Here is a 15,780-nt window from a genome sequence, read left to right as displayed (position 1 = left end):
TGTGTTGGTGGGGGCTGCACCCACAGCCTGAGACCCCGCAGGGACCGGGCTTTGTGGCACATGGAGCGTGTCCTGCCCAGTCCCTTCCAGGCACCGTCCTGCTCCAGCCACATGCCGTGACTCCGCACCCTGCTTCTCGTTCTGGGTAAACATTTTGTGATCTCGCTGCTGTTTTTGGATAATGAGCCACCTTTCCGTTCTGCTGAGCTGTCATTTAGCAGAACGAGCCACTTACCTTGTCCTTCCCAGTGTCTCCAGGTGCTAAGAATTAAGGTATCGAATTCTGAGGAGCTGCAGGAAACCTCTTTGCCTTGGAGGTTTTGCCTTTGGTGTTTTATTTCCTTGTCCTCTACCCAGGTGACAAATCGCTTTAATGATAGCTGATGTAACTTCTGCTTAACCTCTTTCTCGTCTCGTTAGCACCTCAAATGAAATTTGCTGCTCGAGCTGTGCCTTGCTGCCCAGCAGAGGAGGCGGCGGGCTGGGTGCTGCACCCAAAGCCCTTGGAACCCAGTGCCCAAAGCAGGGGGGGAGGTTGGAGGAGGTTGATTTGAAGAGTAAAGGTGCAGGTTGGTGTGAGACTGAGCATGATTCAGGATGTTTTCTGCAGTTACTCCTTCCTTTTAATATATAAAACGTGCCAAGGACCGCACTGGACATTTCAGCTCCAGAATAGCTGAAGGGAGCGAAATATCCCCTTGGCTTCTGGATCCAGGTCAGTTCGGTTTTCGTCTCCTCTCAGGTAACCCTCCTGTGCCTTGTGGGAAGCCCAACACGACACGGCTGTCTTGTTTCGGAGAGCTGCGAGTGCTGCTGGCATGCCGTGATCAAACACACATCTTACATCAAAGCCTCGAAGCCTTTGTGTTCGGGGAAGAGCTGCGGCTGGAGCTGGGTGAACTGACAGGCACCGGGCCAGATCTGGTGGCAGTGAGCAGGATCGGTGCTGGCTGTGGGGCTGAGCCATTTATTTGGGGTGAAGATCTTGATTTTATGTTTGGAAGTGCCCGTGCTTGGTCCTTGCTGATGTCAGGAGGTTCTCAGGGAGGAGATGGAGACCGAGGCTGCCTTCGATCATTGGGGTTCTCCTGACTGCTGGGGGCTGGATTGGACTTGGCCAGGTCTTGGGGCAGCTTCTGGCTGCAGGTAGAGGTTGGACCGTGCCCTGATTTAGGTGTTTTGGAGCAGGGCTGCTGTGTCTGTGCCCATCCTTTCGCTTTGCTGTGAGTGCTGGAGAAACCCGAGGAGCATTCCTGCCAAGCCTTCGTCCCCCTCCTGTTGTTACAGCAGGAGGCTGGGCTCGTTGGCTGTAAATTCAGTAATTCTGGAGATGTTTGATCCTCACCTGCCCGTCCTGGCCTTTTATGTTTTAGTCCGTGCGTGCTCATCACCTGCATGAACTGACCACGGCTTCCTGGTGGAAAAAAGCTACCAAAAACCAGGGCTTTGAGAGCTTTCAGGGCTGGCTGAGCACTTTTGCCCTCAGACTGGGAGCATTTTGTCTCCTCAGAGCCACGCTCACAAGCCAAGCTTGTCGTAGGTCATTTCTGTGTCTGTATTTTGCCAGGGTCTCACGAGGAATCTCCCTGTTTCAGCAGTTACAGCAGCTGGCAGGAGACCTGGGCTTTATTCTCTGTGAAAGGTTGGAAGTTACTTGGGGGCAATGGTGTCCTCTGCATTTAATTATTATTTCTTAAAAGCCTAAGATATGTGGCTCCCCGTAGAGGTATGCAGCTTGAGTATCGATGGTCATAAACCATGCCAGAAGGAAAAATGTGGGCTGCTTGCTGCCGGAGAATGGACTTTAAATCAACAGCCGGAGCAGTATCGGTTCATAAAACCAGGATTTTTTTAGCCTTGAGGACAGAGGTGCTTTAAATCCCAGCCTCCAGGTTCAGTGATCCGCTGGAGAAAAAGCATAAAACTTCAGGGGGAAGGACCTGGTATCAGTCCCTATTTCTGTGCCGGGAGTATTCAAGGTAGTCCTTTTGGGTTTGCTCCCTGCTTAGGACATTTCTTTGTATTATAACGATCTCAACAGCAGCAGGAAAAGCTCATGGCCCTGATGCTACAGAAGGGAAAATTATTTTCCATGATAACTGAGCCCATCAGGGCATCGTTTGCAGTAGAAACGGTAAGCGAGGCATCGGGGGTGGAGATCCTGCCCCTCACCAAGCAAGGCAGGGCACCACTGCTAGTGGATTGAATTTTCCTGCCTTTGTGTAAATTATATCAGGTTTTAATTGACATTGGGCATCTTCGCAGTGCTGTCACTTGTGCCGCTTGGTGTGTGGTGTAGAGGGGTTTAATGGTGCTGCTTACCCAGGACGGCATTGATCAGGAGCCTTAGCTCATGTACATGTTACAGCAACTCACACCGGTGGCATTTGATCTCCAGCTGTACCAGGAAGGTCCCCACATGCTCTGTGGGGGCTGTGACACTGAGCTCAAGGCCAGCTCAGGCTGTGCTGCCGATGGCCCTGTCCCCGAAGCTGTCCCCATTGCCGTCCCCCTGTCCCCAAAGCCCTCATGCACTGCACCTCACCAGGGGGAGTGGAAATCCACCCGCCAATTGGTGGTGGTTTGGGCCATCCACATGTTGTGATGTGGCTCTGTCCTTCACCCTTTGTTGTTTTGTTCATCCTTTGGTTTGATTTTTGGTTCTTTTCTCCCCCCAACCTTCCTGCACGCACTGCGAGACCAACAATCGCAGCAGAGGATTTTCAAACATAGCACGTCTGAAATAAGGAAAACAGATTTCCCCGGCATATTTAATACTTCCCCATGTAAAATGCATGGCTATATCTGTGTTTATGAGCACACTGGAAAAAAAAATAGCAGAAAACCGATTTATGCTGTTTTAAAGCCTAATCTCTTTGAAGCTACTGAGCTTGGTGCCAAGCCCGCGCAGGACGAGGCGCTCCCGTGTTGCACCCCACAGCTCAGCTCTGCCTGGGTTTTGGGGCTGTTTTCAGGGTGTCTCTGCTTTATTCCCAGGTTCCAGCCAGCAGCTGGTTTGATGGAGAGAATCCAAGCTATCGCTCAAAACGTCTCGGACATCGCAATAAAAGTAGATCAGATTCTCCGGAACAGCCTCATGAGCGCAAAAAGTAAGTGTCCTGCGCACAGCCGGGCTCCGACACGGTACAAGGGTGCAATAGGGAGATCCTGCCCTGGAGAACTTGGTAAAAATGCGGGGTGGATGCTGATCTGCGGCTACATAACCCAGCCCAGAATGCAAAACCAAGGGGAGCACACGGAGCCCTTGGGCAGAGCTCCTGGCACCGCTCGGGGCAGCTCAGTGCGGATGCAGCGCGTGGTCGCAGCATCTTTGATCTGAGCGTGGTTTCCAGAGCTCTCGCCTTGCTGTTACAGCCAGGAAGAGGAGCCTGGGTGGGAACTGCCACTCCTGGTCTCTGGCAGCCCTAGTTTTCTCCTAAAAACATTGCCTCGTGATGCCCGGGGGCTGCCAGCCCCATCCCATCCCATCCCCTCGTGTGGCTCCAGCCGGCGCTGCCTCACCCGACTCCTCTCTCCGCAGTGGGGGACGGCAGGAGGGACCAGTGCGAGGTGCCCAGGGACCCCAAGTACCCTGACTGCGCTGGGAAGGTGGAGGTGAGTCGGGGCTGACCCCAACTGGAAACTGCTGGGAAAGGCTTCGAGCAGCGGGGAAGGGCTGGGACCCGGAGGCTGGCAGCCAGCAGCGGGCTCAGCTCCCTGAGTCTGTCTCTCCCTGCCGGTATTTTCTGTGTTTAATGACAGAAGCACGGCGAGGAGAAAGCACTGTCACATCTTCTTTAAATATCTGGAGCAGTGCCGGTGTCTGGGGAATAACCTCAGCGTGTCGCAGAAGAGCATCTTGTTAAGGTGGCAGGGACCTCGATCGCAAACACCGTGTCCTGCCCGCCACGGCGCGCTCCTTACACCTCGGCGCAGCCTGGCATTTGGCCTGGAGCACGATTGCTTTGTCAGAGAGCATATTTACATGAACTAATTAAAAGCATCTCCCTCTCCTTTCCCCTCCCCGGCCTCCTGCTTCCAGCTCTGGATCCTGCAGGGCTGAGTCTCCCTGCAAAGACACTGAAGGGTACATTGAAATGACACCGGGGTGTTGCGTTTTCCACCTCCCCTAGCACGAGGCACCCTTTCTGTCCACGATTGGAGCGAATTCGGGATGTAATTTAATTGTGGAAGGCTGTAATTCGATCTTCTGTCTGGGTGATTGGTGCATTTTACATAGCAGGCGCTGCGACCTGTCTCCCGAGGAGATTTGGTTTTGGAGTTGAATTAGGAAGAGGCTGGCAGGAGCCGGGCGGGGGGGATGATGAATGGGGGCTGCGGTCGCTGGTTGTTCTCCTGCACGTGAAATCCTTCACGGGGATGGGATGGCTGCTGGATCTGCCTCCTCACCCCGCCGTGTGCCTGGGGCTGTGAAATCCGCAGCCCTGGCACAGGGGATGGGAAGAAGTCCCCATAGCGCATCGTTTCCTAGGAGGTAATGACTCTGGTCTGGGGGAAGAACTGGAGCTGGTGGGAAAAAAAAAAAAACCACACACACAAAAAAAAATCACAAAAAGAGGAGCACAACCACCCCATCCTTTTCCAGCAGCTCTGCACCATCTGTCCCCCTGCCTTCACCTCCAAACCCCAATGTAGCTCAAGGGGGAGAGGACCGAGGGTCCCCACGCCAGGGACGAGCCCCCCATGTTTCTTTGCCCCCTTTGCAGTGGATGAGGGCCCGGTGGACCTCTGACCCCTGCTATGCATTTTTTGGCGTGGACGGCACCGAGTGCTCATTCCTCATCTACCTCAGCGAAGTCGAGTGGTTCTGCCCTCCCCTGCCCTGGAGGAACCAGACGGCAGCCGCCCCGTCCCCCCCGCCACCACCCCGCGCCCAGGTAAGGTTGGGGACACTGGGGGGGGATGTGACAGGCACAGGGCTGCTGCAATAAATGTCTCTGGGGCAGTCCCCAGCACCAATTCTCATGAGAGGGGGGTGGTTCGGTTGGGAAGGCACCTTGGATGTGTGGCATTCACCGTGGCACAAGGGGGGCTGGTTGGGGCTGCCCTGGGCACCCCAATGTCACTGCCATCCCCAGGCGTGGGCAGTCCAAGGGCTGTTTCCCATGTCCCTGACATCAAGAGCCGAGCTGAGAGGCAACAAGAAGAGGAAGCAACCCCTAAAATCCCCCGCTTCTCCCACCTGTCCTCTGCACCAGGCTTCCCAAGTGAAGCCATCCCTCTCCAACTGTTTTTTTATTTTTTTGGGGGAAAAAAAAATAAAAATCAGTACTTTTCTTGCCAGTAGGCACAAAGCATCTCTCCCTTCTCCTGCAGGCAGCTTTCCGGAGCGACCTGGCTCGCCTGCTGGAGCTGGTGGGCACGGGCAAGGAGTCGCTCAGCTTCATGAAGAAAAGGATCCGGCACCTGGCCCAGCAGTGGCTGCGGGCCGCCCGGCGCCTCGAGCAGAAGCTGAAGGGGCGGCAACGAGACCAGAAACACGTAGGAACAGCTTGCAGGGGGGGTGTTGGCGTGGGGATGGGGACATGGAGTGTTCAGCTCCAGTGGTTGCAGAGGCTGGGCAGTGTTCCTGTGGGTTTTGGTCCTTCTCCAGCAGCAGGATTGGACTAGATGGTCTTTTAGGGTCCCTTCCAATCCCTAATATTCTGTGATTCCCAGCAGGGTGGCCTTGGCTGTGGCTTTGTGTGTGCTCAGGATGTCACAGGACAAGCATGACCAAAATCTGGGCAGAATTTTGCAGCTGGATACTGCAATTTGGGGAGGGGGTGGCACAGCTCCTAGGGGTGCTGGAGGCTGTTGGCCCTCCTGTTGGCATTTTCCCTCTGCTGCTGCGAGCCTCTGAATATTGGGTCCTTGCTAATTGGGCATAGATTGTTTGTCTTCACACCCGAGTGATTTCCCTGTGTAATTACAGCCTGCAGGAGGAGGTGGAGGGGGGCACAATCATCAGTCATTTTTGGCCAAAGCCTTTAAAAACCAAACTGCCTGACGGTGACAACATCATTCCCCCCTACCCACCCACCCGTTGGGCACTGACCCCTCTCCTCCCGTCCCCAGATCCTGGTTCACATCGGCTTCCTGACGGAGGAGTCGGGGGACGTTTTCAGCCCGCGGGTGCTGAAGGGGGGCCCGCTGGGCGAGATGGTGCAGTGGGCGGACATCCTGGCTGCCCTCTTCCTCCTGGGACACAGCCTGAGGGTGACGGTGTCGCTGAAGGAGCTGCAGAGGTGGGTGCCGTGGGTGCCGCGATGCCCTCGAGGCGTGCACTTGTCTGAAATCATGAGATCTGCAAAGCTTGGGGCTGGCTTTTCCCTTGCCCGTGGCTGGTGATGGCTGTGGGTTGGTGCAGCCCAGCACTGTCACGGCTGGGCTCGATCCCATCCCCTCCGCATCCCAAGGAGGTGGGAGAGATCGGTACAAATTTAAGGCTTTGTGTAGGGCTGATTGCGTGGTCCTGGGGCTGGATCTGAGCAATGTTAGTCCCTTGCTGGCAGCACACGGCATCTCCCGTGTCCATTCTGGTCCCCGTTCCCCAGTGATGCTCTCTGGGGGCCGTGTGGCTGCAGGATGTCCCATGGGTCGGGGGCTCTTCCCTCCACACCACAGCAGGTACGTGGCTGTGCCGGCAGTGTCTGAGCAGCAGCCGTGCTCCCTTCCTTCCTTCCCTCCCTCCCTCCCTTCCTGCTCGGCTGTAGGGCAGCTGAGTAAGGCTGCCAAAAATAACCCGTGTCCCTTTTGAGGGGGTGGCAGCCACCAAGGAGCCCTCCTTTGGAGGTCCTGGGGGTGGTTTGGGGACCTGTAGGGGAATTTTGGGGTGCTTTCTGCGGTGTGCCATGGATAGAGGCAGATTGGGAGTGTGCAAACAGCTGCACCCTGCCACCCTCAGCACCCAGTCTCCAAGAGAGACCAATATTAAGTGAAAAAATTAAAAAGGAGGAGGTGATCATACAGGAGATGCCTGAGCAGGCGTGGGGCTCTGCTGTTGAGGTTGAGTTATCGCCGGGCTTCTCGCAAGGTTTCCTGGGCTCCTGCCAGAGATGTCAAGTTGGAGGGCAAGTGCCAATGAAAATGCAAACGAGGGCGGGATGTAAATGGAGAAAAGCCTGAAGTCGCCTCGTGGACCGGGGAGATTTGGGGCGATGCTTAAGCCAGCATCTGCTGCATAATGAGCTGTGCTGGGAAGGGAGTGCAAAAAATAAATAACAATCCTGGGAAGGAAAAAAAAAAAAAGAAAGAAAAGAAAAGAAAAACCCAACCCAGTCCCTGCAGCATTCAGAATTAATGAACAGAATTAGCTCCCGAGTAATTAACTCCAAAAAAAAAAATAATCCTGGTCCTGCTGCAAGATGCAGCAGCTTCTCAAGGAGGCACGGGCGCGCATCGTGGCCATCCCTGTGCTGCGCTGCGTGCTGAGCTAAATCGACGTGCTGAATCGGATCCGTGTGCTCCAGGATGGGGGAAGTTAATGGCTGGGAGGCTTTTGTTGTTGCTGCCTCGTTCTTGCCTGTGTTTTTTGATGGAGGGCCTCACGGTGGTTGTTTAATGAGGGGAAGGAGCTGGCTGAGGCTTCCCGGGGGTTGTGCAGGGTTTGTTTCCCCCTGCGAGCCACCCTGGGGAGAGGCCCTGGAAGGTTCCAGCTTTGTAAGAAGCGTAGGAGCTCTGGCACCACTTGGCCATGATGAAATCTGCTCTGGCTGTGTGGCTTTGGACCTGTTCCCCGAGATGCCTGGACACACAGATCCTCCACAGCTGGGGTGAGCGGGGCAGGAGCTGGGGCCAGAGCTGGGTCCTGCTTTGCAGACCCATCCCGGTGCTGGATGGGAGCCGGCTCGGTACCTGCTGACCTTTTGGAAAGCTCCCTGCCACCGTGCCATGGAGGGGGGCTGAGATAAGCCCCCGTGCTGCCGGGAGCAAGCGGGAGGCTTAACTGAATGTGTGTGATTAATAACGAGCTGTGCTGGCCGTTAATCTTGCGTGCTTAGCCAAGGTCCCGAGGGGGCTTTGCTGGTGGCTGTGGGCACGGGATGCTGTGCAGAGAGCTGGGGATGTGCGAGGAGGGGGCTGCAGTGCTGGGACAGACCCAGGACCCCCCCTCTGCTCCCTCCTTACACTGTGCAAGGGAAAACTGGCTGCAGCCTGCATCAGGAATGCGTTGTGATGCTTCTGTCCCTGCTCAGCCCCTCAGTTGGGTCTGCTGAGGGTGGGCAGCAAAGATAAACCTGCCCAAGTGCTCCGATTCCCCCTCCTGCTGACCCCGTGCAGCCCCCTGGGGTGGCTCAGGGAGCTCACACGTGGCTGCAGGTGCCTCGGGTGAAGCCCCTCCAGCAGCACCACCTTGCAGGTTTTTTGGGGTTCCCCTGGCTCACATCTCATCATTGCGATCACCAGCTCAGCCCGCAGCCAGGATCCAGCTTTGGGCTGGGTCTGGGGATATTTCGCTCCAGAAATGTGAAATGTTGATTCCGCTTTTTGTTGATTTCTCTCTGGCACCCCCCTGCTCCCTTCACAGCTCGGAGCTGTGGCTGCTCCTGCCCAGCACGGCTTCGTGGAGCAAAACCTGGTGCCCATACATTATTCAGCACGGAATAACCTCTCTCCTGGTCTGTTTTTGCTTCTTCACGTTTCTGAGCTGGTTTTTATACCTGTATTGATCATTGGCAAGGGATGGCTAAAAGGTTTGTGTGCGCACTCTTCAGCCAGCAGTTACCTGCCAGCTGCTCGTTATCGGTGTGTTTATTGATTGCAATGCAGCAATGCCCGGAGGCAGTGGTCAGGATTGGGTCTAAAGTATGGGGATTGGGTAAACAGGATGAAGAGAAAGTCCCTGGCCCCTAAAGGTGGCACCTGGCGGGCTGGGTGTGCAAAGGGATCTGGAGCATGGCATCTGCACGGTGCTCCAAGGCGGAGAGCAGCAGCGGCCAAACTGCAAACGGTGAAGTGCCCAGGTGCTGAGCTGGCCTTCCCCAGGTGCTTTGGGGATGAAAGCGAACCCGGAGCGAAGGATTTGCTGAGCCCAGCCCTGTTTTTTTCCATGGCCTGGCTCCAAACCAGGCTCCAGGAATCGATCAGGTTGCTCACCTTCGCAGGGGAGGCAGGAGGCCGTGTCCCCACCTTGCTGCTGCGTGTCCTTCTCCACGTCCCTGAACTTCTCTGTCCCCATCACACCCACTGACTGTCTGTCTGTCTGTCCTGTCTGGGCTGCAGATGTTTCTGTCTCGGGCAGATCTTGTAGCTTAGTGCCAGCACTTCCCTGTGAGCTGCAGGGGCTGCCGAATTACCGCACCACACCAAATCCAGCCTTGTTTTTGCCCACTCTGGAGCTTCAAGATCTGCTAATCACTCCGCTGTGTCCTGCCAGAGCTTAATTTTTCTCCTGCTGTTGAACCAAAGGCAGGCGTTTGTCCTCTCCTGCATTTCTTGGTTCATTTGTTAGCTGCCTTCTGATGCATCTTGCCAGGCTGGAGGTGAAACACGGGCGCAGAGCATCACTGGGCACGTGTTGGCTGTGCTGCAATGTGCCGGGAGGGGACCAGGTGGGTTACGAGGTGTGCCAGGTGTGCAGGGGGAGGAGAGGGAGACAGCAGCATTTTGAGGCCTGAATAAAATAAAGAGACACCCCCAAATCCAAATATAAGCACTCGGTTCTTGCTTGAAGCCCCCCCGTGCTGCTTTGGTAGCCCAGATGCGCTTGCAGGGAGACAAGAACCAGGCTCGCTGTGCGAGGCAGGGGAGGGGAGGGGAGGGTTGTCTGCAGGACCTGAGCTGGGTTCCTAATGAGGCAGCTCGTAGGAGATGCTGGAAAATTACAAGGAGAGCCTTTGGAGCAGTGGCTGTGCCATCACAAACCCACAGTCGTCACTGGGTGCACACAGCTGAGCATCCCCCAGCACCTCGGGGATGTGGCAGGATGGGCACTGGGCTCCTGCCCTGTCCTTGGGTGCTGGTGGGCACGGTCACACCGACACCTCCGGCTGCTTTCGGGGGGCTGCTGGGGAAGGTTTCAGGAGCTGGGGGCAGTTCTGCACGCTGCTGAAGCGATGGGGAGTATTGATCCTGGCAGCGCTGAAAGGTGCTTTTGAAATCGCCCCCTTGAAATTAACAGCTCATAAGGCAGGACAGAAAGTCGAAGAAAACAGGATTTGATGCCTCGCGGGGTCAGGGCTTTACAAAGTGTTCTCGGAGCTTAATTGCTCCGGTGTCAAGTCCTGGACTCACAGCACAGGCCCTGGCAGGGCACTTAATTTTAGGCATGTGCTCGTTCCCCTGCTGGCAGCCTTCTCCCTGGTGAGCAGCGGTGGCTCTGAGCCACGGGGTGCAGGCGAGGATCATCCCAACAAGTGGGGCACGGCCACGGCACGGGGCTCTGCTCGGCCCCAGGCTGCATCCCAGCGCTTGCAGCCAGCGCAGCCACCGCTCTCATCTCGCTGCCTGGCATCTACTTAATTAGAGCCGCTATTTTCCCGTGCTTTCCACGGTCACTGAGGTGTATTCAGGCTGCAAGAAGGGCCATTCGAATGGAAAGGCGATGGCCAGATGAAGGCATTTCTAGTTATTTTCTGGCAGATAAAAGCCATCTCTCTGCCTCGCATCTGTTCGCACGCAAACCAGCGCGGTGCCCGGCCTCCAGGCTTCACCTTCCCTCTCCAGCTGGCAAACGCGGCCCTGGCATCGTGCAGGGACGAGCTGGGGACTGCTCGTGCAGATGTCCAGCAGTGGCCAGACACGCGTGGTGCTGATGGCACGGCAAGGTCGTGGGACTGACCAGCTCTTTTGGGGATGAAATGCGTTTTGTGTAGAGTCTGCTCTTCCCATTCCTGGAGACCGTGTGTTTCTATAAGCGGGTTTCGTGTCCATGCTGGGGCATCGGGCTGGATGCTGCACGCCGGGGGGAGGCTGGGTGTATTTTTTATTTATTTTTTTCTATCTGTAATTTAATCAGGGCGTGTTTCCAGCAGGTACATCCTAGGTGATGCAGCACCCAGGGGCCTGGGACATCAGTGGGTAGGAACCGGCTTTGCTCTAGTGGTGCCTGTGACGATTTGGCTGAAAATATCCTTTATTTTGGGCTGCCGCAGATGTCGCTGGGGCAGCAGGAGGCAGCCCAGCAAGGAGAGGTGTGCACAGGCACTGCTGGCACGACAGCACCCCGGCTGCTTCCTGCGTTAGCCCAAACATTTCTTTCCCTTTCCTGGGAACTTTCTTGGCTATTTGCTGAATTTCTGACCAGGAAGAGCCATTCTCTCTGCCAGCACATCTCCAAACACAGGTAATTTTCCGCAGTTCATTTAACTTGGCACTGAACCCTGTGGGAGCCGTTCAGAGCAAGCAGGGCTGAAATCAGCAGCTTTGCGCCCTCTGCGCTTCGCCGGGGTTCAGCTCTGCCCAGCTCGAGCACCACTTCTGGCTTCTCCTGGCCAATTCCAGCCGAAAAATGCCACGAGTGCTGCTCCCATTAACTCAGCATCTCCCTGCTCGGAGCTTTGCTGGTGGCTCCCATGTGGGGAGCAGGGATGGAGCCGCCTCGGCACAATGGGGAGGGATTTCTGCCACCTCGGAGGGCTCCATCCCGTAGGAGAGGAAGGTGCATAAATTAGCGCGAATTACCGAGCTGTTAAATTGCCCTCCTTCGTGAAATATGTTTATTTTGTAGCCAAATGAGGACTCGCTATGCTGGCTTCTTCGCCTTTGCAGAAACTTCTGCTTTAATCACGTAGAGGTTATCGTAACCTTGGTAATCACGGCAAAATTTAGAAAGGTGAGAGGAGCTGTGCCTCCTGCCACGATGGGGAAGCGGGGTGCTGCTGAACCTCAGAAGAAAACAGCATTGCTGGCACCCTCCCCCAGCTGGGCTACAGCACACAACCACAGGCCAGGAAAGGAGCCCGGATGCCTGTGGCACGTGGCAGGTGTAAGAAATGTGCAGGTGGCTTAACAAAGAGTCCTGTAATTGCTGGAAACCCCCTTTTTTTTTTTTTTGCTTCTGAGATCATCTCCTCCCTTCTGGCAGGAGGAGGAGCAGGGAGCAGAGGCCACGCAGCAGGGCGTGCGTCTCACAGCCTCTGCTTTGCTCTTTAAATCGCTGGTGACGGGGCTGTCCCAGGGGCCAGCACATTGCTCGGGCTGTCTCCAGCACCCTTTGTCCCTCGGGTAATTCCCTGTGCCTCCGCAAACAGGGAGCAGAAAGGGCACGAGCCCTCCTGCGGTCCCCCAGCTGGCTGATGCCAGCAGATGCAGGCAGAGAGGGTGCAGTGGGATGTAACGTGGGATATTGGCTCAGGCTGTCAGTAGGTTCCCACGAGAGCTGTTTGCTGCTGGGCTTCTCAGCCCCAGGAGCGATGGCTCAGAGGGAAAGGTTGGGTTAATTTGAAAATAGGTCAACGGGATGTAAAGATAAGCCTGCAGTCATCTGAATTCAGAGAGCCTGCCCCGCGCTCGGGAAGGGAACGCGTCCCCTGGTTGATTGAAGTACCTACAAGGGGAAAATAGCAGGACAAGAAGCTGCTGGAGATTTATTCTGGAGTGGGCACAGCTGGTGGAGGCAGCTGGCGGAGGGGGAAGCTCGGTGCTCGTGTCTGCTGGCGTCGGAGGCGATGTGAGCCCTCGTGGGAAGCGAGGGCTGAGGATGCTGGCCGTGGGGATGCGCTGGGCGTCTCGGAGGGGAGGTTTCTGCAGGAGCAGGACCGGGATCGAGGGGTTCTTGAAAACAAATCTCCTGGCTGAGCTCGCTGAGAAAAAAAGGCGTTTGTGCTCTTCAGTTTTATTTGCGTAATTTCAAGCGCCATTAATGGTACACGGCACGAGGAAAAATCACGGAAATTTCACTCCAGCCATGAGTGAAATTGGGTTTAGTAGAAAATTAGTTGACTTAACTGGCAAATTATGAAAGCTTGAATAAAGAATGTTTAAATAAGGAGGAAAGGGGGAAAAAAGTCCCGCCACCTAGGAGGTGCGGCCTGCATTTGCGTGATTGGAATATTAAAATCAGTGGTTCAGAAGTGTTTAGGAAGGATAAGTAAGTGAGAGAGAGATGCTCTGCTTCAAAGCCACCGGCCCTGCCTTCAGATTCCTTCCTGCCTTGGAGCACGGGTGGATGTGGAGAAGTCCCAGACATCTGGGGAGAGGTGGCAGGGCTGGGCTGGCCCCGTGGCACGTACCCAGGGGGAAGTTTGCAGAGGCTTTGGCACAAGCTGCGCTGCCTGCTGCCTCCTGCAGCTCCTTGTCAAGCCTGGTCAGGGCTTTGTTCAAATCCTGGATGATTCTGAAACAAGGGTGCCTGTGTGACACGTCCGAGCTTGTGGCATCTCGCTTGGATGCATCTCATGAGCAGCCTCATTACAGAACGTATGGCACGTGTGTGCTGGAAAAGAAGTAGAAAAAGTGAAAAGATCTGGTTTGGTTAAATGCAAGGTTTGCTTGGCTCCATGGCTGTGCGCTTTGGCGCAAGCCAGCACTGCTGCCAGGCTCTGGGCAGGGGTGCCTGCAGCCAAAACTCAGGGCTGGGTTGAAGAGCAGAGGTGCAGAGGGCTCGGGGAAAGGAACGGCATGGTTTCCATAACTCCTGAATACACACCGCTTGATGCCCGAGGCAGAAGCGACATGTAGGCAAGCAAACGTGGCATTTACTATTGCATCTCTATAAAATCCTGGGGATTTTTAGTGGCTTTAAAATTCCCTTTCTCCCTAGTGCAGAGACAGCCAGGCTGTGCCCTGTTGCTCCAGCTGGGTGCAGCCTGTACCCAGCCCAAACCCACCTCTGGGACCGCATCCTGCCCGCCCTGGGGGGCGCAGGGGCAGCATCTCCCATCAGGAGGAAACATCTCCACCCCCATGAGGCCGGGTCACCTTGCTGCCCTATTTATCTCATTGAGGTGGCTCGCGGAGGTGAGAGCCTTTCTATTCCTGCCATCTTCCCAATCTGCTGCGTCGTGTAAAATCACCCATAAAAGTGATAAAAGTGCAGCTTGTTTCCCCTGCGGCTGACCCGGCCGCTCTGCCCGGAGCTGATGCTGATATTCCTTGTGACAGGAGCAGCGAAGCAGCTGCAGACACAGCTCTTTGCCTTGAATTGAAAATCTGTGCTTTCCCTGGCTTGGGTGAGTGGTGTGATTCTGTGGTTACTCGCTTTGTGGAGTGCCCAGGGTTTGGGATGGCTCTTGTAGGGATGCAGTGGGGATGCTCAGTTTTGGAAGAAGAAATGTAGAGAAATTAAGAGAACCCATGAGAGAGGTGATATAAGAATGAAGGCTTCGAAGTCTGGACATCTAAAAACCATCTGGGTCTTTTATTCCTAAGAAAAGGGAAAATACCCATAGGGATGGGTGGGATAAATTCCCATTAGGAGTTAGCGAGGAGCCCAGAAGAAAACAAAGCCAGACATCTCAGCAGTCAGGATTTCCGATGGTGCTGGGCTCAGCTTTGCAAAAATACAAAAAATCACAGATAAAAAATCCCCCCGATAGAAGAACTGAGGCAGAACGGGGGCTGCAGCGTGGTGGGAGTGGGGCAGGACCCAGCTGGGCCAAATGGCCTCAGCATTTATTTTTATTTATTTTTATTTATTTCTTTATTTTTGTGGATGTTTTTGTTTCACAGTAATGGAGGAGTCAGTGTTTAGGAGGAAAAAGGCACAAGAACATTGCCACTGAGGGGCGGCTCGCCTGTATTTCTGAGCACGCTGGCACTCTGAAATCACACGTACATGTTGCAAGGGTTTTTGAGAAACCTGCTGAAGTTGGAAGGTGTCACTTTTTTTTCTTCCTGAGGAGGAAACGTGGTCCAGACAAGCAGATGGGCTGTCAGGCTGACATCAGTGGTACACTTAATGGAACAGCTTTGGGGAGAGGGATTCATCAGTTCACAGAGGTAATTGAAAATGGAAGGAGACGTGCCGCAGGTTTGCCAGCCATGTATCACGCCAGATTAATCACGTTGCACGTTGGCGGCGAGGTAACTGATGATCTTGATAAAGAGATTGCAGTCGATCTAGTTTATCTGGGTTTTCAGAACGCACCTTATCTGCTGCAGGAGGGAAGAGGGGGCTGAGAGGGGTTATTTTAAGGAACTGGCTGAAAATCCCTGGAAATGGCACCGAATGAGACCCCCGGTCTGACTGCCCTGGTTTGTGAGCTGTTCCACGAATGGGACAAAAAGTCAGAAATAGTAATAAATGTACCCAAAATTCAGGGGCAGGCAGAGGGGAATGTGAGGGTCCTGTGGGATGTGATTGGTACCTGTAAGGGCTGGAGAGGAACAGGGTGTGTGTGGTCTGCACGGGGTGGATTTGGGACCGGTGACCAAGCTGGAGAACTCGGGTGCACGGGGGACGCAAGGACACGGTTGTGTTAAGCCTGTTGGTGCTGATGTGATCGCCAACAAAGCAAAGCAAAGCAAACTGGTGTTTTCAACTTGAGGCCAGTCCTGTAGGGCCAGGGGAGCACGTGTGTCAGACGAGATGCTGGTGCGCTCTTGCTTCTTGCTCTGCAAAAGCTTCATCATCCATGTGTGCGCAGCAGGAACTTGGCTGGAGCGGGTGTGAAGATGGGGAGGGACCAGGACTCCCCCAAACCTCAATTTTTTGGCCCAGGAAATGAAGGCTGAGCAGAGAAATGCTATTTTCCTGCCTTTCCAAGCGCTGAGAGAGGAGCTCCAGCCTCACCTCACCTTGCACAGGGAGCTCTGCCTGGGGACAGATGTGAGGACAAGGCTGTCCCCGAGTCCCCAGGGCATGAGGACAACGTGGAGAGCATGGAGCTGGCTGAT

At 54.9% G+C, this 15,780-nt stretch overlaps 1 protein-coding gene across 6 annotated transcripts in view; it reads left to right on the top strand.

Moving 5' to 3' along the window:
* Positions 1-15,780, top strand: part of MGAT5B (alpha-1,6-mannosylglycoprotein 6-beta-N-acetylglucosaminyltransferase B) — a 55,959-nt gene that overhangs the window by 26,501 nt on the left and 13,678 nt on the right. For 5 of the 6 annotated variants that reach the window (XM_027471463.3, XM_072025688.1, XM_072025689.1 and 2 more), the window contains 5 exons: positions 2,998-3,110; positions 3,542-3,615; positions 4,728-4,898; positions 5,338-5,502; positions 6,079-6,248. In XM_027471463.3, coding sequence (XP_027327264.1) covers positions 2,998-3,110; positions 3,542-3,615; positions 4,728-4,898; positions 5,338-5,502; positions 6,079-6,248 — 693 coding nt within the window. Of the gene's footprint in view, positions 1-421; positions 716-2,997; positions 3,111-3,541; positions 3,616-4,727; positions 4,899-5,337; positions 5,503-6,078; positions 6,249-15,780 lie in introns of those variants that run through there. The other variant, XM_072025692.1, reaches the window with a different exon arrangement.

Source organism: Anas platyrhynchos, chromosome 19, assembly GCF_047663525.1.
Source record: "Anas platyrhynchos isolate ZD024472 breed Pekin duck chromosome 19, IASCAAS_PekinDuck_T2T, whole genome shotgun sequence".
Taxonomy (NCBI): domain Eukaryota; kingdom Metazoa; phylum Chordata; class Aves; order Anseriformes; family Anatidae; genus Anas; species Anas platyrhynchos.
The sequence above is the reverse complement of the archived record's forward strand: the minus strand, read 5'-3'. Positions and strand labels throughout refer to the sequence as shown.